The 21,572-nt window shown below is 50.7% G+C and overlaps 1 protein-coding gene and 6 non-coding genes across 12 annotated transcripts in view; 1 reads left to right on the plus strand and 6 right to left on the minus strand.

The window, feature by feature from the left end:
- RAI2 (retinoic acid induced 2) overlaps window positions 1-21,572 on the plus strand; it is a 77,736-nt gene that overhangs the window by 49,544 nt on the left and 6,620 nt on the right. For 3 of the 6 annotated variants that reach the window (XM_020913113.2, XM_070464478.1, XM_070464480.1), the window contains exon 2: window positions 19,309-20,909. In XM_020913113.2, the coding sequence (XP_020768772.2) occupies window positions 19,333-20,909 (1,577 nt within the window). In that variant the 5' untranslated portion in view covers window positions 19,309-19,332. Of the gene's footprint in view, window positions 1-19,308; window positions 21,286-21,572 lie in introns of those variants that run through there. The other 3 variants (XM_070464479.1, XM_020913115.2, XM_020913109.2) reach the window with 3 other exon arrangements.
- TRNAF-GAA (transfer RNA phenylalanine (anticodon GAA)) lies at window positions 9,812-9,884 on the minus strand. Its single transcript has one exon. It is a non-coding gene; the product is annotated as a tRNA-Phe (tRNA).
- Window positions 10,628-10,700, minus strand: TRNAL-UAA (transfer RNA leucine (anticodon UAA)). Its single transcript has one exon. It is a non-coding gene; the product is annotated as a tRNA-Leu (tRNA).
- Window positions 11,449-11,521, minus strand: TRNAF-GAA (transfer RNA phenylalanine (anticodon GAA)). Its single transcript has one exon. It is a non-coding gene; the product is annotated as a tRNA-Phe (tRNA).
- On the minus strand, window positions 12,270-12,342 carry TRNAF-GAA (transfer RNA phenylalanine (anticodon GAA)). Its single transcript has one exon. It is a non-coding gene; the product is annotated as a tRNA-Phe (tRNA).
- Window positions 13,076-13,147, minus strand: TRNAF-GAA (transfer RNA phenylalanine (anticodon GAA)). Its single transcript has one exon. It is a non-coding gene; the product is annotated as a tRNA-Phe (tRNA).
- TRNAF-GAA (transfer RNA phenylalanine (anticodon GAA)) lies at window positions 13,896-13,968 on the minus strand. The gene has a single exon. It is a non-coding gene; the product is annotated as a tRNA-Phe (tRNA).

Below are 21,572 nucleotides of genomic sequence, written 5' to 3' on the forward strand. Positions count from 1 at the left end.
ACTGATCTGCTGGGGTTGCTGAGAAACCGAGTTGAGAAAATGAATGTGAAATACCTAGAGGGTGCCTGGCACATAAGAAATAAATGCTTAGTAAATAGGTTATTATTCTCATCCTTGCAAGTGTATCTGTGTGTGTGTGTGTATGTAAGACAGAGAGAGAGGAAGAGCGGAGGGGAGAGACAGAGTGCTAAGCAAGTCCCACAGATTAATCTACAAATTAATCTACTCTCTTCCTCCCGATCTAATGGTCTCCTGACTGAATCATGGCCTTAGGGCCTGTGAAAACATCAGAATTGCTCTGGTTGAGTCGACAGGCCTTTGGCACACAGGCTCATTGCCAAAGGGCACCTTTTAAGCCCCTTTGGAGGAGCCAGCCACCTTGGTAATGTTCACAGTACCCTCTCTCCCCCTCAGGCCCTCACCAGCCCTGGGCCCCAGACCCCGCATCTTTCCTCTAGTGCCTTTCCTCCTGCTTTTGGACACCTCTCCTATCACCCCCGCCCAGGTCCCCTCACCATTCCACTATCTCCGCTGAAATCCTGTCCCCGTGGCAAGACCCAGTTCACAGGTCGCTTCTGGGAATAAACGCTTAATGACTGGAACTTAGAGGTGCAGTAGGTGAGGACAAAGGAGAATTATCATGGAGACTGGTTTGGGCACCCGGAGTGTTTGAGGGACAACAGGTGGACTCATTCCTCCCGGCCCACCTTGGGGTGAGTGCACGTGTCTGTGAATACATGCATTCCAGAACTCTTTCCCAAACGAATAGGAAATGACACCTGTTATCTTCACTGTCAACTAGTCAGAGGTTACACGGCAGCTTCCGCTCCCCACCCAGCACTCTTGGCGTTGTTTATGCTGTATTACTTGCAGCCGTGATACAGTGAATTTCTGGAACTTCAAAAGACTCACCGACCCAAAGGTTCTGCAGAGTGCCTTGTGCTGCTCTTGAGAGAGCCGCCTTCAGGCAGAATTCCAGAAAAAAGGCTCCCCATTTAAAACAGAATTCCAGAAAGAAGGCTCCCCATTCATAAGGCAAGCACTCTCTGCCCCCCTCTTCCAGCGTTGTCTGCCTACTTCTTGGGTTGAGGTTACTATTATTTTTAGGCAGTGTGCAGCTGATGAAGTGAAGTTGTTTATTTATTGGTTTTCCATCCCTTTGTTGGAACACAAGATCACCAGCAGAGAGACTCCCTCTGTGACTCATCTCAGCCACACAAATATGATTAAAAGAACTTTCTCAAGGGCCCCAGTTATATTCTAGCAAAGGAACACATGAGCCAGGCTGACCACCCCTGGAACAGTTTGCTTTTGAAAAGAGAGCTGTCTCTGCCTTTTTGTGTCCCCAGTTCTTTATGAGATCTTCGGGCACACTTCTAGCAAGTTCCTTTGTGGCTTGGGGGTTGCTATCATAACGGAGTGTCTTTTTCACAGGGGTCATAGAAAATGCCACCAGTTGAGGAAACACCTGGTCAGAGTGGCTTGAATTGGTGACATTTGGGTCATCACATAATAAACACTAGAACTTTCCAGGGCATGATTGGTATAGCAGACATGGTTGATATCCTGTCCCCGTGTCCTCTCAGACTGACCTCTATATTCCAATGGCAGCTCACTGAAAATACCTGTGGTTTTTCCCTGAGGCTTTTTTTTTTTTATTAGTCTCAGGAGTGCACTAGGCCCACGTGCTGGACCAGCTGGAAGTGCTAAGGAATTAGCACATCGTCCAGGAGCAGCCCTTGAGCTCTGATGCATGGATGGGAGTTGGTGAATAAATGCCCCAACTCCCAGGCAGGTGTTCTCCACTGTCTCCCAGCATTCCCTGTGCAGCTGAGCCTCAGTTGCCTGTGGTGGGAACTTACTTGGTAAGTTGGCTTCCTTCCTTTCCAAATCTCACTGCTTTACTTCTCTGCTGGTGTTTTCTAGATCTCCTCCCAAAGAAAGTCAAGCCAGTCTGTGCAGGAGCCCAAACTACGATAAGAAGCCAGTTGGGATCATCAAAACTCAACAGCTTCGCTGCTCTCCAACTCCTTACCATGTCATTAGGGTTCCACTGTGACTGTGGCATTGCAGTAGCATGTGTGCATGGGAGTGCAGTCCTTTGCGAGCCCCTGACCTTTGCATAGAAACCTTGTAACACAGAAACCAGAATTGGAAGGGGTAGCCACTTCAGGAACATGGACCTGTAAGGACAATTCCAGACATTGCTAAAACCTCTGGACCTGGAAGCCACATATTCATGTGGTTCCTGGTGTATGAATAGCAAGTGTTTGTTGATTGAGTCTCAAAGGATAATCCATAAAGGGGGAAGATCCCCTGGAGGAGGGCGTGGCAACCCACTCCAGTCTTGCCTGGAGAATCCCATGGACAGAGGAGCCTGGCGGGCTACAGTCCTTGGGGTCAGAGAGTCGGACACGACTGAAGTGATTGAGCACACTTAGCACAGCATAAAGCAGTGAAGAATTGACTTGCATTTGCTTCTTCTCCTAGTTCTGAAGGCATAAAGGTTGAGGCTATGTTCCATCCTCTTTTTGAACATCAGGTGCTTTTTAATGGAGCCAGAAAACTTAGTTGTAGTTATAGCCTCTTGTCTCTATGGAGGGATTCAAGATAAGAAGATTCCTCCCTTTGTGTGGTGTCTAAAGTCTCTCAATGAGAGTTTCATTTCTTTGTTCATAGCATTATTACCAACTGAATTAAGTTTATTATACCAATAGAGGAAATGTAATTCCTGAATCTCTCCATCATAGACTTCATTGAGAATGAGTTTATCAGTTCCATTCTGGAAAACCCAATTTTGATACAGGAAACCCAATTCTGACTGCCCAAGGAGGGGTGAGAGGTAGGCAAAAACTATACGATGAGCGCCAAAAGAAGATAAATCTATGTTGTTTTCTACAACTGACAAGTCACAAGTAAATGTGCTTGGTGGTTTTAAGAGCATAGGAGAAGCATTTCCCAAATTTGGATCACCTTTTTCATGTACCTCTGGTGGTGGTGAATGATTTCCTATTTTCCTGACCTCCTCTTTCTACTGGGAAGCTCTACTCCTGCCTCTCCCTCCAACACGCGGCACAGCAACCAAGCTGTTGTAGCTCAACAGCAACCCCCTGTGGGCAACTGAATAAAGCTCATTCAGTATTTTTCTCAGTTTCTGTTCCCGCTGAGCAACCACTTTCTTGTTTGCACGTGCACATACTTTTTTATCCCCAGCACCCCATTACATTTTTTCCGTCAACTCTTGCTCTGTTATCTCAGAAAATTCCTCTGCTTTCTCTCTCCCTCTTGTCCTTACCCTCTTCCTCCCCTCTATCACCCCTCCCTTGTTTTTGAGAAGATGCTCCTCATCTTGCAGCTAGGCATGAGAGGATAGCTATTTAGGCCTTTGTGTCTAGAATAAGCAAAACAGTAGGATCTGAAGTGAAATTATGCATCATAACTAATCAGCGATAGCTTTGGAACCTTGCAAATGCTCATGAGTCCATATTCAGATATAAAAGGCTCTGGCCACCTCCCTCTTCTTTCTCCCTCAGCCTCTCAGCCTGGATGAGAAATAGATTTGTGTATTTACTGAATTGTTTTCCCATTGTCTTTCATTTCCAGTCGTGCAACAGTGTTGTTTTTATTTTCACTGCAAATATTAATATTTCAGCAATGTTGGGGGTTGAGTTTTTTCGCCATCAAGTGTAACATTAATTCTATGGTAACTGCCTTCCCAGTTCCTAGCAATTGATTTTAAAATGAACCTTTGAACAAACAGGGTTTTAGCTCAGAAACTGAACATACAAACCCATTGGGAGCATTTGTCATGCTACTTAAGATGCTGAGAGGAACTATGGACCGTGGGTCTGATAATGAAGACGGTGATGCTGGTGACAAGATGACAGAATGATGGTGATGATATGATGACTGTGACAGGAGGATGATGATGCTGAAAACCATGATAATGGTGATGGCAGTGGTGACGATAGGGGTGATGATGATGTTAGCTATGTTTTCTTGAGCACTTTCTAAGTGCCAGGCCCTGTGCCAGGAGCTTTACACTGATTATTTCCTTTCATCCTTACAGACACCCCAGGTCTTCCCGCCCCCACCGCCCCTGATCCCAGGTCATTTTTAATCTCCATTTTGCACAGAGGGATACTGAAGCTTAAAACTAACCTGCCCAAGGTCACACAGCTAGCTAGGCAGAGCTGAAATTTGAACTAAGGTCTCTCTGAGTTCAAAGTTTGTACTTCTGACCTGTCTGATGGAGGGGGCACAGGGTACTGTGCCTGGGGTGAGCCTGGCAGTGTTCATGTGGAGAGTTGATGGGGATAAAGGGAAAATCTGAAGTCCAGGCCTTTGCACTTTGCAAATGTGCACCCCTTCCTTCCAGTGACCCCTCAGAGGGTCTATTTCTGGCACACTAGTCTCTGGAAAATGTCCTGCTAATGACACAGGATTATAAACAGTCCTTTTCCCAGAACAAAAATTTAACCTTTGTATCTCAACCTAATTAGAAGTATTTTCTCTTCCACAGGCAGGTTCCACACCACCCCCCGCCCCGCCCCATCTTTGTTCCTTACTTAGGAGGTTTCTTTATGGCCAGGAAAAATCTCCAAAAGCCATAGCTTTTGGGGATGATAGACCCTGGCCTGAGATCTTGAACATGACCTGGGCTCCTGCACAAGATGGCGCTCCGACACCAGCACCTGAGGTGTTTGAGTGGTGTGTGTCCAGCTGACGGCTACGGGGCCTTGGCCACTTGAGGGACAGACGCTCACCGGCTCTCACAGCCCATGTGCCCCGAGCATCCCCTGCCACCACCAACAGTTCTTCATGATTTTCTCCAGTGATTCTGAGGCATGCCTCTTCCTTTCCACTGTGGTCACCAACACTTGAGGTTGGCACTTCTTTCGTCTTAGTTTCACGGGCAGCCCTCTCTGGACAGTGTTTCCTCTGGTCCTCGCACTGACATCCTTTTAGCGACTTACTCCTTTACCTCTGCAAGACCTGTGGGCCTTGAGGGAGCCTCGTTAGAAGCAGATTGCCCGGGGAGAGTAGTGAGTGGTTAATCCTCAGGGAATTGAGCCAAGAGAAAAGGCAACGAGCCTGTGGAGAAAGCAGCATCAGGGTAGATGACTAGGAGATGCGTGCCTGGCACGCAGTAAAGGCGCTCGGTTTCTGAAAGAATAAATAAGTGAATGGACAGAAACCTGGTTCCCTGTTCCAGCCCTGCTCCCAGACCTGCAGCCCAAGGACTGCCATAGGTCCTTGGTGGGCAGGCTGGAGGTAGTTGGGGGTCTAAAATGAGATCAGAAATGCCAAGACACCTGAAACTCTCCTGGAGCAGAAAGGAGCCAGGGCAACCCCATGGCACCCTCTACAGCCAGACCCCCAGATCCCACCTTTGCTCTGGCAGAACCCTCCCAGGCCCACCGAATGAAGATCGGGCCCGGCAGCTGCTGGCTGTGGTCACAAAGTTGTCTTTGCACTCTTCGGATTTATCCTGCTTTAGTATTTCAACCATAGTTTATTTTGTGATGCCCAGCCCTAAGCTGAGACCCTACACAGACCTCATCGTAGATCCATTTGGCACATCATGGGTTCCCTGCCAGTGCTGTGATGTCTTCACCCACAGACACTGCCCCGCTCTGGGATGCTGAGGCCCAAAAGACACAAACCATGCTCTGACTGACGCTGAAGGGGTCTACTTACCTTTTCCCCTCCTTTTGGCCTTCCCTTTCAGCCTTCTGGTCTCCGCTGGCCAGCAGAGCTTGCCTCCGTTTTGTAACCATTCCTGGTCCTGGGGGCTTTGGAGTTGGGAGGATAGGGGATGGAGTCTTCTCAGTGGTCATGGGGGTGGCCCCAAGAGACCCTTCCATTCTGCTCTTCCCTCACCCCCTTGTGCGCTTTCCTTCCTGGGCCCAATTCTCTTGAATGCCCACACCTCCCCTTCTTTCAGGGCCTGCTCCAATTCCTTCCTAGCAGGCAGCACTCGTGGGAGGCCTGAGTTAACATTCCACTCCTCCATGAGAGTGGGCAGTACTCTATGTTATAGAGGAGGAATCTGAGTCCCAGGGACTTAAAAAGGCTTTACCACAGTCACAAAGAGCTTGTGTGTGTGTATGTGCGTGTCCTGAATCTCATTTTCTCTTTCAATTACTTCTCTATTAGGTGTCGCGGACTCAAGGATGTATTTCATCTTTTTTGTTTTCAGTCAAATTCCTCACCCATCAGATTATTTGACATTTGGTGATTGAGTCAGACCATCTCCCATACTTTAGTGTTTGATGCTGGGTCAGGGACACAGACATAGCAAGGGATCCCTTTGACTCACATCAAATGTGAACCCAAAGCAGTGGCTGAGGGACTGTGCTTCTGAAGGAGCAGGGGTCTGGGAGTCTTGAGTACCCCAGCCTCTAAGCCTCACTGAACCTCTGAACCTCAGCTTCCTGCTGTATGAAATGGGAGGTGTGGCCTGGGCCAGTAACCCTAAGACGTGTTCAAGCAGGAGGGACGCTTGGAAGTCTCACTAGGCCTTGGAAGCTCTGTCTCTCCTGCTGAGTTGCAACTTCTTCATGCTTGCACTCCTGTCAGAAAAAGAAAAAAACTTGGACACCCCCTCAACACATAATGCATTGTTAAATTATATATGTCTTCCTGTATTTATTTATTATATATGCCATAAAATAGAAAAATGGGAATAAAAAGGATGAGATGGCAAAATGACCATAAGTAAGTTTTATTACGACTGAGCCCTGCTTCCCGGGAAGACCTGGGAGCTCCCTGGTGTCAGTGGCCAGTTTTTGATTCTCAGGCTCACTGCTTCCTCTGCCTGACTGGCCATCATCTCCCCCCCCCCTTTTTTTTTTTTTTACCAATATCACATCAGAGCTAAGATTTGCACTCTCTCCTCTCTGGCAGAACTACCCACAAACACTACCCACCTTCACAAAGGTGAGACACTGTCATGAACTGCCTAGCCACCACTGTTTTCATAAATTAAGTAACACGTTGGGGAACGTGTTCCCAAAGGTAACCTAGGTGCTCATAATCCTTTCAGAGGGCTGTGTAGATCTTTGCATGTAAAAGGCAATCAGCTGTAAGCCAGGGTGACTATTTTGCATTTTCTCTGTATTTTAGCCAATTTGGGAATACATTCATGTGGTAATTATGTTCACAGCTTCAGTAGAAAGGCCCTGTGCTGATGTTTAAAGCTCAGAAAATTTAATCACCAGGGCAAGTAATTGACAATTATTACACCCTGTGGGGAGAGCAAAACTATTTTTTAACCAGTTGGAATTACTTCTTAGATATTTAGTGCATATCAGGTCCTAAATGGTGAAACCATATCCATGTTGTAATAAAGAATGAAAATTAGGCTTTACTCATTTCACTCATAGTAAGTGGTTGGTGGTTTTTACACAGAATTAAGTCGATCACTGACAGTGTAGTTTAAACGCTGGATTGAAAGCAGGAAATAGACTCAGAATACAGGGTGCAGTTGGGAGGAGCGGGATATTTACACAGATCTCTGGGAAGTCAGTCTTGCAAGAGGGAGTGATGCCTCAGTGTTTTCTGGTGGGCAGGGGAACACAGAAAGACACTTTGAGAGCCAGGGTGGAAGTTGAGGGAATTTGAGGCTAGATGGCTTTAGGCTTCTCTGTGAAGTAAGAACCAAGTGAAAAGTGAAAGTGTCAGTCACTCAGTCCTGTCCAAATCTCACTCAGTCCTGTCCAACTCTTTGCAACCCCATGGACTGTAACCTGCCAGGCTCCTCTGTCCATGGAATTCTCCAGGCAAGAATACTGGAGTGAGTTGCCATTCCCTTCTCCAGAGGATCTTCCTGACCCAGGGATCGAACCCAGGTCTCCCACATTGCAGGCAGATTCTTTACCATCTGAGCCACCAGAGAAGCCCAAAGCAGCCACTGAGAAGCAAGAGCATTCACTCAGAACACGCTGGGCTGACCAGGTGCTTTATTCTCTGGCCTTTGGATTAAGGTTTTTCTGCACAGTGGAGTCACCTAGGGAATTTTTTTAAAAATCCCAATGCCCCAGCTGTATCCGATACCAGTTAAGTCAGAGTCTTGATGGTGGAACCCAGGCATCGTTTTTTTAAAGCTCCCAAGTGATTCTAATGTGTAGCCAACTCTGAGAAGAGGGCTGAGCCAACACTTGTCAGAGAGGAACGTGCACACGGGTCATCCCGGGAACTTGTGGAAATGCCACTCCCAGGACTCATGAGCAACAAGGACAAGAACGACCCCATTCTGACCTGAAAAATGGATGACTGCCTACAGTCATCGTAAAAACCAAAGCTGTCGATATTTTACAACTGGAAAACATATCAGGATGTATTTTTAGAAAATGAATGTCTTAGAGGAATAAATTTATCCTGATAAAAAAATCTAGGTGATGCTGATTTCAGCAGCAGAGGAGGGCAGCTCACCTCTTCAAGGTGGGGACCAGGGGACTCTGGAACTGCCGGCCCCTGAGCATCTGGCTCATGGCGACTGCCTCCCCTGAGGCTAGATAGTAAAGAATATGCCCGCAACGCGGGAGAGTTGGACTTGGTTCCTGGGTCAGGAAGATCCTCAGGAGAGAGGGAAATGGCAACCCACTCCAGTATGCTAGCCTGGAGAATCCCATGGACGGAGGAGCCTGGTGGGCTACAGTCCACGGGGTCACAAAGAGTCGGTCGGACAGTACTGAGCAACTTCATGTGGATGTAGATGAAAACACTGATTCTGTCGGAACTCGGGATTGAACCAAGGACCTTTAGATTTTCAGGCTAAAGCTCTCCCAACGGGGCTATTCCGGGCCCCCTAGCAAGCCCCGCCCTCAATGTATATTGAGTCTCACGACTGTGCGACTAACATTTTCCTTCACTGGATATAGGACTCCTCCTGGATGTAAGCTAAAACACTTGATCTTGGAGAAAGCTCAGATCCCGAGGTTGCAAGAAGTGCCTTTCCTTGGAATGTAGACGAAAAGAGTGGCTTTGCCAGAACCCAGGGTCGAACCGAGGGCCTTTAGATCTAGAGTCTAACACTCTCCCAACTGAGCTATTCCGGCTCCCTAGCAAGCCCTACCTGCAATGAATATTAAACAGTTTCTCAGAGACATCCTTGCTTCTTCATTGTAAGGGAAGAATTGCAATGCCTGGTGGCTCAGATAGTAAAGAATATGACTGCGATGCGGGAGACATCGGTTCAATTCCTAGGTTGGGAAGATCCTCAGGAGAGAGGAAAATGGCAACCCACTCCAGTGTTCTTGCCTGGAGAATTCCACGCACAGCGAAAACACTTGCTCTCTGAGAGAGCTCATATCTCGAGGTTGCAAGAGGTGTGCTTTCCTTGGGATGGACACAAAAACACCTGCTTTGCCGGAAACTGGGATCAAACCGGGGACCTTTAAGATTTCCAGTGTAACACTCTTCTAACTGAATTATTCTGGCTCCTTGCGAGCCTCCCCCCGCCCCCGCCGCCACCCCACCCCCGCCGCCATCCCCCACCCCCGCCGCAACCCCCCCCCCGGCCCCACGAATCTTAAAGAGTTTCTCAGAGGAGTCGCTGCTTCTTCATTGTAAGGAAACAATTGCAATGCCTGGTGGCTCAGATAGTAAAAGGTATGCCCGCAATGCGGGAGACATGGGTTCAATTCCAGGGTCGGGAAGATACCCTGGAGAAGGGAATGGCAACCCACCCGAGTATTCTTGCCTGGAGAATTCCACGGATAGGAAAACACTTGCTCTATGGGAGAGCTCAGATCGCAAGGTTGCGAGCATTGCACCTTTCCTTGGATGTAGATGAAAACAAGGACTCTGCCAAAACCTGGGATCGAACCAGGGACCTTTAGATCTTCAGTCTAACGCTCTCCCAACTGAGCTATTTCGGCTGCCTATCAAGCCCCGCCCTCAACTGTATCTTAAACAGTTTCTCAGAGGCGTCCCTGCTTCAAGGTAAGGGAACAATTGCACTGCCTGGTGGTTCAGAAAGTAAATATCCCGCGATGTGGGAGACATGGGTTCGATTCCTGGGTCAGGAAGATCCCCGGAGAGAGGAAATGGCAACCCACTCCAGTGTTCTTGCCTGGAGAATTCCACGCACAGCGAAAACACTTGCTCTCTGAGAGAGCTCATATCTCGAGGTATGCAAGGGGTGTGCTTTCCTTGGATGGACACAAAAACACCTGCTTTGCCGGAACACTGGGATCAAACCGGGACCTTTAAGATTTCCAGTGTAACACTCTTCTAACTGAATTATTCTGGCTCCTTGCGAGCCTCCCGCCCTCCGCCGGCCACCGCCACCCCTGCCGCCATCCCCCACCCCCGCGCAACCCCCCCCCCGCCACCCGCCCCCGAATCTTAAAGAGTTTCTCAGAGGAGTCGCTCGTGTTCATTGTAAGGAAACAATTGCAATGCCTGGTGGCTCAGATAGTAAAAGGTATGCCTGCAATGCAGGAGACATGGTTCAATTCAGGGTTGGGAATGATCCCCTGGCGAAAGGAATGGCACTCCACCCGAATATTCTTGCCTGGAGAATTCCATGGATAGCGAAAACACTTGCTCTATGGGAGAGGTCAGATCACAAGGTTGCGAGAATTGCACCTTTCCTTGGTGTAGATGAAAACAAGGACTCTGCCAGAACCCAGGGTCGAACCGAGGGCCTTTAGATCTTAAGTCTAACGCTCTCCCAACTGAGCTATTCCGGCTGCCCTAGCGAGCCCGCCTGCAATGTATTTAAACAGTTTCTCAGAGGCTCCCTGCTTCAGTAAGGGAACAATTGCAATGCCTGGTGGCTCAGATAGTAAAGAATATGCCCTGCGATGTGGGAGGACATGGGTTCGATTCCTGGGTCAGGAAGATCCCACAGAGAGGGAAATGGCAACCCACTCCAGTGTTCTTGCCTGGAGAATTCCACGGACAGCGAAAAACACTTGCTCTCTGAGAGAGCTCATATCTCGAGGTTTGCAAGGGGTGTGCTTTCCTTGGATGGACACAAAACACCTGCTTTGCCGGAAACTGGGATCAAACCAGGGGACCTTTAAGATTTCCAGTGTAACACTCTTCTAACTGAATTATTCTGGCTCCTTGTGAGCCTCCCCCCGCCCCCGCCCGCCATCCCCCACCCCCGCCGCAACCCCACCCCCGCCGCCCCCCCACCCCGGCCCCACGAATCTTAAAGAGTTTCTCAGAGGAGTCAGCTGCTTCCTTCATTGTAAGGAAACAATTGCAATGCCTGGTGGCTCAGATAGTAAAAGGTATGCCCGCAATGCGGGGAGACTATGGGTTTCAATTCCAGGGTGGGGAAGATACCCTGGAGAAGGGAATGGCAACCCACCCGAGTATTCTTGCCTGGAGAATTCCACGGATAGGAAAACACTTGCTCTATGGGAGAGCTCAGATCGCAAGGTTGCGAGCATTGCACCTTTCCTTGGATGTAGATGAAAACAAGGACTCTGCCAAAACCCGGGATCGAACCAGGGACCTTTAGATCTTCAGTCTAACGCTCTCCCAACTGAGCTATTTCGGCTGCCTAGCAAGCCCCGCCCTCAATGTATCTTAAACAGTTTCTCAGAGGCGTCCCTGCTTCAAGGTAAGGGAACAATTGCACTGCCTGGTGGTTCAGAAAGTAAATATGCCCGCGATGTGGGAGACATGGGTTCGATTCCTGGGTCAGGAAGATCCTCAGGAGAGAGGGAAATGGCAACCCACTCCAGTGTTCTTGCCTGGAGAATTCCACGCACAGCGAAAACACTTGCTCTCTGAGAGAGCTCATATCTCGAGGTTGCAAGGGGTGTGCTTTCCTTGGATGGACACAAAAACACCTGCTTTGCCGGAAACTGGGATCAAACCGGGGACCTTTAAGATTTCCAGTGTAACACTCTTCTAACTGAATTATTCTGGCTCCTTGCGAGCCTCCCCCCGCCCCCGCCGCCACCCCACCCCTGCCGCCATCCCCCACCCCCGCTGCAACCCCCCCCCCCACCCGGCCCCACGAATCTTAAAGAGTTTCTCAGAGGAGTCGCTGCTGCTTCATTGTAAGGAAACAATTGCAATGCCTGGTGGCTCAGATAGTAAAAGGTATGCCTGTAATGCAGGAGACATGGGTTCAATTCCAGGGTTGGGAGAATCCCCTGGAGAAGAAAATGGCAACCCGCCCGAGTATCCTTGCCTGGAGAATTCCATGGATAGCGAAAACACTTGCTCTATGGGAGAGGTCAGATCACAAGGTTGCGAGAATTGCACCTTTCCTTGGATGTAGATGAAAACAAGGACTCTGCCAAAACCCGGGATCGAACCAGGGACCTTTAGATCTTCAGTCTAACGCTCTCCCAACTGAGCTATTTCGGCTGCCTAGCGAGCCCCGCCCTCAATGTATCTTAAACAGTTTCTCAGAGGCGTCCCTGCTTCAAGGTAAGGGAACAATTGCACTGCCTGGTGGCTCAGATAGTAAAGAATATGCCCGCGATGTGGGAGACATGGGTTCGATTCCTGGGTCAGGAAGATCCTCAGGAGAGAGGGAAATGGCAACCCACTCCAGTGTTCTTGCCTGGAGAATTCCACGCACAGCGAAAACACTTGCTCTCTGAGAGAGCTCATATCTCGAGGTTGCAAGGGGTGTGCTTTCCTTGGATGGACACAAAACACCTGCTTTGCCGGAAACTGGGATCAAACCAGGGACCTTTAAGATTTCCAGTGTAACACTCTTCTAACTGAATTATTCTGGCTCCTTGTGAGCCTCCCCCCGCCCCCGCCGCCATCCCCCACCCCCGCCGCAACCCCCCCCCCCCACCCGGCCCCACGAATCTTAAAGAGTTTCTCAGAGGAGTCACTGCTTCTTCATTGTAAGGAAACAATTGCAATGCCTGGTGGCTCAGATAGTAAAAGGTATGCCCGCAATGCGGGAGACATGGGTTCAATTCCAGGGTCGGGAAGATACCCTGGCGAAGGGAATGGCAACCCACCCGAGTATTCTTGCCTGGAGAATTCCACGGATAGGAAAACACTTGCTCTATGGGAGAGCTCAGATCGCAAGGTTGCGAGCATTGCACCTTTCCTTGGATGTAGATGAAAACAAGGACTCTGCCAAACCCGGGATCGAACCAGGGACCTTTAGATCTTCAGTCTAACGCTCTCCCAACTGAGCTATTTCGGCTGCCTAGCAAGCCCTGCCCTCAGTGTATCTTAAACAGTTTCTCAGAGGCGTCCCTGCTTCAAGGTAAGGGAACAATTGCACTGCCTGGTGGTTCAGATAGTAAAGAATATGCCCGCGATGTGGGAGACATGGGTTCGATTCCTGGGTCAGGAAGATCCTCAGGAGAGAGGGAAATGGCAACCCACTCCAGTGTTCTTGCCTGGAGAATTCCACGCACAGCGAAAACACTTGCTCTCTGAGAGAGCTCATATCTCGAGGTTGCAAGGGGTGTGCTTTCCTTGGATGGACACAAAAACACCTGCTTTGCCGGAAACTGGGATCAAACTGGGGACCTTTAAGATTTCCAGTGTAACACTCTTCTAACTGAATTATTCTGGCTCCTTGCGAGCCTCCCCCCGCCCCCGCCGCCACCCCACCCCCGCCGCCATCCCCCACCCCCGCCGCAACCCCCCCCCCCCGGCCCCACGAATCTTAAAGAGTTTCTCAGAGGAGTCGCTGCTTCTTCATTGTAAGGAAACAATTGCAATGCCTGGTGGCTCAGATAGTAAAAGGTATGCCTGCAATGCAGGAGACATGGGTTCAATTCCAGGGTGGAGAAGATCCCCTGGCGAAAGGAATGGCAACCCACCCGAATATTCTTGCCTGGAGAATTCCATGGATAGCGAAAACACTTGCTCTATGGGAGAGGTCAGATCACAAGGTTGCGAGAATTGCACCTTTCCTTGGATGTAGATGAAAACAAGGACTCTGCCAAAACCCGGGATCGAACCAGGGACCTTTAGATCTTCAGTCTAACGCTCTCCCAACTGAGCTATTTCGGCTGCCTAGCGAGCCCCGCCCTCAATGTATCTTAAACAGTTTCTCAGAGGCGTCCCTGCTTCAAGGTAAGGGAACAATTGCACTGCCTGGTGGCTCAGATAGTAAAGAATATGCCCGCGATGTGGGAGACATGGGTTCGATTCCTGGGTCAGGAAGATCCTCAGGAGAGAGGGAAATGGCAACCCACTCCAGTATTCTTGCCTGGAGAATTCCACACCTTCCTGTGACCTCATTCCAGTGGTTCCAGGATCGTCATTGGGTTCCAAAGCAGGCAGTGGTCCCCAGCTTGATTCCTGCGAGGTAACCCTGCCCACCAGACCCAGAAACCTAGGCCTCAAACCTCTCCTCAGGGGTGCTTAGGTTTGTGGTTGGCTCGGTAGTCACTTCTGTGGTGAAAACGCTCTCAGTTCACAACATGAAATCAAGATGCTCTCCAGAAGGTGATACAGGGCTCCCTGGCATGCTCCCAGGAGATCATTTAGGATGTAGCTGAGGGTATTAGGTTATTGGAGTGTGTGAGTGTGTGTGTGTGTGTGTGTGTGTGTGTAGAGAGAGAGAGAGAGAGAGAGAGAGAGATTAGGTGTTAAATGCCCACAACAAGGAAATAGATGCACCTATAACCTAGGGAATAGTCTGAGTGGTCAAGTGTTTTCACCTTTGAAATTAAGCCATAGTTGAATCCTCATCATAAAAATGTCAGTCTGTATGGCAGCCCGTAGGGTAAATTGAGTCCTCTGTGCAATGCTCTGGAAGCGGAAGCCTGAGAGGCAGGCCTGGCTTGCAGGGCACCCAGTGGGGTGCAGATGCAGGGCGGGTCACTTACTGACTGCTGGGAGTTGGGCCCCAGGTCAGCTTCTTCCCAAATGTAACTGCTTATGAGAGAAACGGCACATGTGCCGCTTTGCCTTGGTATTCTTTTTCTGTGTGCATCAGAGAAACACAGGACCCTAGGACGAATCCATTCACTGGTCACCCCGGTGGACTCTTCACTGTCCATGAAAGTGCTTTTGCATTGCCTGCCTCATCATCATCAGAGTCTCTGCCTGGCCAGCAAGATGGTTGGCTACCACGTTCCCCTCCGTGGGGCCTATGGGCCCAACCCTCTGTTCTTAGGACAGTGCGAGTGTGTGACCTCTGTGATAACTGGCCTCTGATGAGTGGTAATCAGAATTTCTGGGTCACAGTCTCCTCATCGATAAGAAGGGTTGAGAAGAGGATAGTGGTGTGAGGTTTCATGCCCTGCCAGCCTTGACCTGCCCTGATTCTATAAATGTGACAAGAGGCTCCACAGCCTAGACACTCACTGATGCTCTCCCTCATTCTGAAAGGATTCGGGGAACACCTGCTGTTCATCAGTTATGAGTATAAAGATGAGCGAAGGAGAAGCTGTTCTTCTTGCTGGCCATGAGGGGGAAGGGGAGGACTAGACAAGGGAAGGCGGGAACTTGGTGGGGTTGGGGGAGGCAGAGACTTCAGAGTGTGACGGGTGAGCAGGAGTCGGCTGCGTGGAGGTCAAGACCCAAGGGGGCGCCAAGCTGAGGGCAGAGTCCAGGGACAATGCCCCTGTGGTGTGTACTTAGATCTTCGTGATAGTTAGGCAGGGGGTTCAGGTGGCAATTCTGTGACCCCACAGGTCTCTGAGCCCAACTACTGCCCCACTTGCCTAGCTGCCCTCTGCCCTGAGCCTTCTCTCCAGAGTCTCCGGCTGCAGGGCACACAGGCTACATCCGGGTGGGCCCCAGCCCCCTGCCTTCCAGCCCCAGCAACTGGCTGTGGGCCAAGAAAGCAGGGGTCTCCAACAACCGCAGGTCCACAGGGCCCAGTTCCCCTCCCGTTACACCCCCATCCCATGCCCCCAGAGGTAACAGTGCAGGCTGGATGGCTGACCTCATTTAAATTCATTTGCAAAGAATACCTTAAAATACGCAAAGCATTCCCTGCCTCCTCGACTGGAGCACACTTGGGCAGCCCATCTGGCTTCCTGGTTTGTTCTCAGGGACAGAGACTTGCCCTCTGAACCCTCATCTCTTGACCTGGTTATCCTCAGGACATCACTGAGGCTTCCAGCAGCAGCTCCTGCAACGGGGTCACCCACTGAGGCCCCCCAGAGTCAGGGCGCCTGCTGGCAGGGTGAACAAGGGAAGGGAGAGCAGAGAGTAAGAGGGAAGAGCCCTGGGAGGTGTGTGTGATAAGGGCAGGGTAGCCCTGGGCCCTGCATGGTACTGGAGGGGAGCCGCTGCCCAGCCCATAGTGGGGAAGCAGAGTGGTCAGGCAGCTCCAAAGCTGTGGAGCCGGGAGAAGGCAGGAGTGAGATCCAGGCCCTTGGCCCCTGAGATGCCACACGCTGCTCACCTCCACCTGTGCCCCGGCCTCTCCTGCATCCGTCTGTCCCCAGTCCTGTTCCCAGAGGCTCGTGCCAAGCCAGACCCCCGCAGGTCTGGTGCCAAGAGCTGAAACTCACTGGGTGCTGTAGGGTAAGGGAGTTAGAGAAGGCGAGGTTCAGAAAAAGAACGAGACCAGCACTTTACAGGAACAGATCACCTTTAATGAGGCGAGAAGGGGCAGCAGTCAGATTAGTGAGCTGCTGCACTTACCCAAGAAAAGAGTAAGTATATATAGGCATGTATGTGGAAATCTACTGTCTTAAGGGGGCCTGTTCTTCTCCAAGGTTGTTTGGAGTAGTTATCTCTTAAACAGCTGGGGCAAGGAATTTTGGAGATCGGCCAGAGGCTGGACCAGCTGGGAGCTGGGCGTAATCAACCTTAATGTCCATTTTTTTCTTCGGGTGAGAGAGTTCTTTGTTTTGCATAGAATGGTGGGGAGGACCTGGAGGGGAGTTTTAACTCCAGGCTATTTTGAGCCATGTAACTTTCCTTCAGGTACCACCCGTGGGAGGAGCAGGGGCCCATGGGTGACACCCTGACCTGGCAAGGTGGCTTCCTCACACTCTGAGCGGGAAGATGCTGGAGGATTAGCTGCCATAGAACCAGGACCAGGCAGGGAGAGGAGTGGGGCTGCAGGAAGACATGAGAGCCACTAGCTGGGCGGACGGGTGTGCCCAGAGCAGGTGGAAATGATGCTCCAAAGTCTGCCTTCTTGCTCTTGGTGGGCGGGGGAACGGGACTGAGGAAGGCAGAGAGAGAGAGGGAGGCCCACATCTGGAAGGACAGACGGTATAGCCCTTTATGAGGAAGCAGTCTCTCAGTGGGGTAACCCCAGACCCACAGGAAGCAGGGAATGGGATTTCTTCTGGTGGCTTGCCTCGCAGGTCCTCAGAAGCCACCTCAGATGGACAGTCGCGGGTGCCTTCTCTGCTGCAGTCCGTGTCCTCTCCAGCCCCACCTCAGCTTCCCTTCAGGCTCCTGTCACCCCTCCCAGAGTTCTGGCCACTGTGACAGACAGGGCAGCCCTTCTGGAGGAGGTCTGGGGCGCTCAGGGCCTTCCAAGGGCTGCATGTGAATGGCCGACAGAGCTCTGACCTGCCGAGCCTGCTAACTCTCCTGGCTTCACTCTGAGGCCCTCTCACGCTAGCCAGTCTCTATCTGATCAAAGACATGCTCCTCCACTAGACTATAGTCCCCGTGAAAGTATGAACATCTCCAGGATCACAACAGCATCTCCAGCTCCCAGCAAAGCTCTGGCATGCAGTAGGCATTCAGCAAATTGATTGTTTGGATGAATGCTGAATGAATGCATGGAATAATGAATGAACGGTATTCAGAGGCATGTCACTTTCTGGACTGAAGAAGAGAGCACTCCTCTCAGGAAGTGCTTCACCTGGGGCAAGCCCCCTTGCCACTCTGCCCCCAAGGGCATCACTGGCCAGCACACTGGGCTAGCTCATGGCCATCTCCAGAGCACACCTGGCCCCTAGGCAGCTGGGCTCTGGCACCCTTCCTCAGAGGCTCTGCAGTGTCCCCAGCCCGGGGTATCGCTCACCCATCCTTCTGCAGAAAGTCATTTGCATAGCATCCTTCGTCTTGCCCTCCCCTCCTCCTACTTCAGAGAAATTCCTTGTTCTGTGCATTCAGCACATTGTGATTGTCTGGAAATATCACAGGGTTGTTCATTTGTTAAAACCACCTTCCGGTAGGGAAGGTTCATTGGTTGACTTCTAATCCCACGGTGTTCTGGGCCGCCTCTCTTGTTTTGGAGATTGTGTCGGTCATGGAGGGGTGAGGAGAGAAGGATGAGTTGACCACAGGACAAAAGTCTAGACAGCTCAGACAGGTGAGGTCAAGAACTGGAGTTGCCCAAGGCCTGCCCAGCAAAACTGAGGATTATTGAATTATTATTGAGCCCCACCAGACTCCAGGGCTGCACAGATCCCTGAGTTAGACATGGTGCCTGCCTTCTCCATGGTAACAAGGCTAAATATGGACATGTTTCCATGGAGAGCCATATTGCAGCTGCAGCCCTGCTTCCTCCAGGAAGCACCAGCGCTGGGCTCCTTTGGCATCTTAGGAGGTGGCCAGATGTGCCAAGGACATCAAGAAAGTATATCTCACCTTTGAGGATGTTTGTTTCCAACAAGAGTTCCATTTCCCCACAGCCTAGATTCATCAACACCCCCTCCTCTTGACAGCTAGAAGTTAGGGGAGGCAAAGGGTCAGACAGACTGATTGGGAAAGTGACACTGGACTCCGATGAGTGTTTGTACAAGTTACCCCATCTCCCCCTTGCTCCTCGGAGTGGCTTTTCCTCTGACTGGAGGAAAGAAGGTGCCATTGGTCAGAGAGAGGGAGACAACTGTAATGACCCTTGTATAAATACACTGGTGTTCCTCTCATCAAGGCTCTTTGGGAAGAATTATTGCTGCTACAGAGAGGTTGTTTTTTCTTTTTTTTAATGCTTTTCATAACTGGGATGGCCCCTGTCCAATTTTGTAGAATATTCTAATGTGGCAGAGCTCTGTTTTTTCCTTAAAGAAAAGTAAGTCTTAGCTCCCTATTTGAATTTGGACAAGTCCAATCTCCACATATCTTAACTGTCCAATAGAGCGATGTGGAATGAAACTTTGTGTTTGTTGAAGGCTAAACATAAGCTGAGTGTGTATTCAGCTTCACAATACTCTGTTCAACCTCACTCAGCTATTTAGTCATGACATCATCTGTGTTTATAGTTTAATAGTCTGTTAAATTGGGGCTGTCCACGCACAGCTGATCGTATGGGTGTGTTCGTATATATTAGGAAATAGCTGTCACATGTATGTGTACATTGAGAAATGGGTGTGCTCCCCGGGTAACTGAGACATGGAAACTTTTAAGAGATGTGGGGAGAGCTCTGGAGGCAGTATAAATGGTCTCAGAAGGAAGCTTCACACGATGTATTCTGTGTTGCAGGCCGAGTGGCATCCGAGCTGAGTGATGGACGATCTGCAGTCCCAGAACCTCGCCATGGACATGAGTGACTCCTCCCCCGCCTTGACCAATAACAGACTGGAGAATGGCATGGCCCAGCTGATCACCACCGAGGCCTGGAACATCAACTCCACCGACCTGGTAAAGAAGGCGCTGGTGACCGTGCCGGCCCCGTCCATCCTGAACCCCCCGGCTGAGTCCCAGAGCGGTGTGGCTCTCAAGGTGGCAGCCACTGTGCTGCAGCCCCTGTGCCTGGGGGAGAGCCCTGTGGTGATGCCCATTCACATGCAGGTGGAGGGCAGCTCGGCGCCCGAGCTCAACCAGAGCAGCAACGCCACGTACGTGATGACCGCGCAGGGGCCTGTGCAGCTTCCAGTGGTGCTGGAGCAGCATGTGTTCCAGCACCTCAACTCCCCACTGGTCCTGCCGCCGGAAGCCCCGGGCTCCTCCAGCGCCATCCACAACAACCTCTTCCAGGGGGCCCGGGACCCAGAGGCACAACCCCAGCTCCTGGATCTGCGGATCCCCAGCCAGCCGCAGGAGCCCCCGCTGCCCTTCGAAGCCGTGCTCCACAATCTGTTTCCTGCCCAGGGCGCACTCGGCCCCCCGCCCTGCCAGCCTCCCCCAGGCTACGCGCCGGTGCCCCCCCAGCCATTCAACTCCCCCTTGTCACCCCTGGTCCCACCAGCCACGCTCCTGGTGCCCTACCCGGTGATCGTGCCCCTGCCCGTACCACTCCCCATCCCCATCCCCATCCCCGTGCCTCAGAGCTCTGAAGCCAAGTTCAGCCCAACTTGCCCCAAGCCGCCATCTGCCTTCGGCCTCCACCCCTTTAAAGGCCCCCAGAGCCCTCTCCAGAAGGAGGAAGTAAAGCCCTTCGACCTGTTCCAGCCCCGGGAGTACTTCCAGCTCGGCCGCCACACCGTCATCAAGATGGGGAGTGAGAACGAGGCCCTGGATCTCTCCATGAAGTCGGTGCCCTGGCTCAAGGCTAGCGAAGTCAGCCCCACAATGGGCCAGGAAGACACAGCCCTAGACCTGTCGCTGGCCGCCCACCGGAAACCTGAACCTCCCCCCGAGACACTGTACAACAGCAGCGGGTCCGTGGACAGCCCAGGTCACCCGGTGCTAGAGAAACTGCCCAGTGGCATGGAAGTGCCCTTTGCCCCCGCCACAACACAGGAGGCTGCATCTGTCATGGAGAGTCACGGGGGCGGCAGCGACACCATAGAGCCACCCAGCCAGCCCAGCGGCGAGGTCAAGGCTGAAAATCACATGGAGATGGTGAGCGAGTCCCAGGCGGCCAAGGTGATCGTCTCCGTTGAAGACAGTGTGCCTACCATCTTCTGTGGCAAGATCAAAGGCCTCTCGGGGGTGTCCACCAAAAACTTCTCCTTCAGACGAGAAGACTCCGTGTTTCAGGGCTCCGACACCAATAGCCCAGGAGAAGAGGCCCTGGGAAACACGGAGGCCCTCAGGAAACCCACCAAAAACCGGAGCATAAAGTTAAAGAAAGTGAACTCCCAGGAAATACACATGCTCCCAATCAAAAAACAACGGCTGGCCACCTTTTTTCCAAGAAAGTAAATAATGGCTTTTTAAAATTTTTATGATTATAATATGGGGAAAGGTGCATTGGTTTTATAAAAAAGGCATTTAAAACAAATTATCTTTGTTAATTATTCTGGGGAGTAGCTGGGAACCAGGAAAAGCAAATTGGCTCTAGAGGCCCTGTAAGCTAGGATCATTTTCTTTTTTAATTTTTGACTTTTCACAAATGAGTAAATAAGAGCAACCTATTTTTCAAGCAGATTGCACATTTTTTGCAGCTTTAATGGAATATTGGGTGAATCAGAGGGGGTTAAAAAAGCTATTTTCATTGCCACAAAGTGCTTTGATGATGTAATACCTAATAAAGGGTAGGATGAATATTTCACAATAAATGTTCATTTGCACTAATTGATTGCAGTATTCTATCATTTATAAAATTTGCATGCCTGAACTGGCATGGTTTGGCCCAAACTGTCACTTGTAAAGCACTGAAAGTTATCCGTGTTTAGAGACCAAAGTTCTTCAGACATGCTGGACAGAGAAGAATCATACTGGCCTCTGCCCTCAGAAAAGGAGGATTAGGAGTATGTATGACTTTGAGCAATTCATTTCCCCTTCTGGCCCCTTTCTTCATTTGTAAAAATATGGCAGAGGGAGGTGAGTTCCAAGTACCCACAGCCCCCTCTAGTTCACAG

The sequence above is a fragment of the Odocoileus virginianus genome, unplaced genomic scaffold (genome assembly GCF_023699985.2).
Source record: "Odocoileus virginianus isolate 20LAN1187 ecotype Illinois unplaced genomic scaffold, Ovbor_1.2 Unplaced_Contig_25, whole genome shotgun sequence".
NCBI classification, from domain to species: domain Eukaryota; kingdom Metazoa; phylum Chordata; class Mammalia; order Artiodactyla; family Cervidae; genus Odocoileus; species Odocoileus virginianus.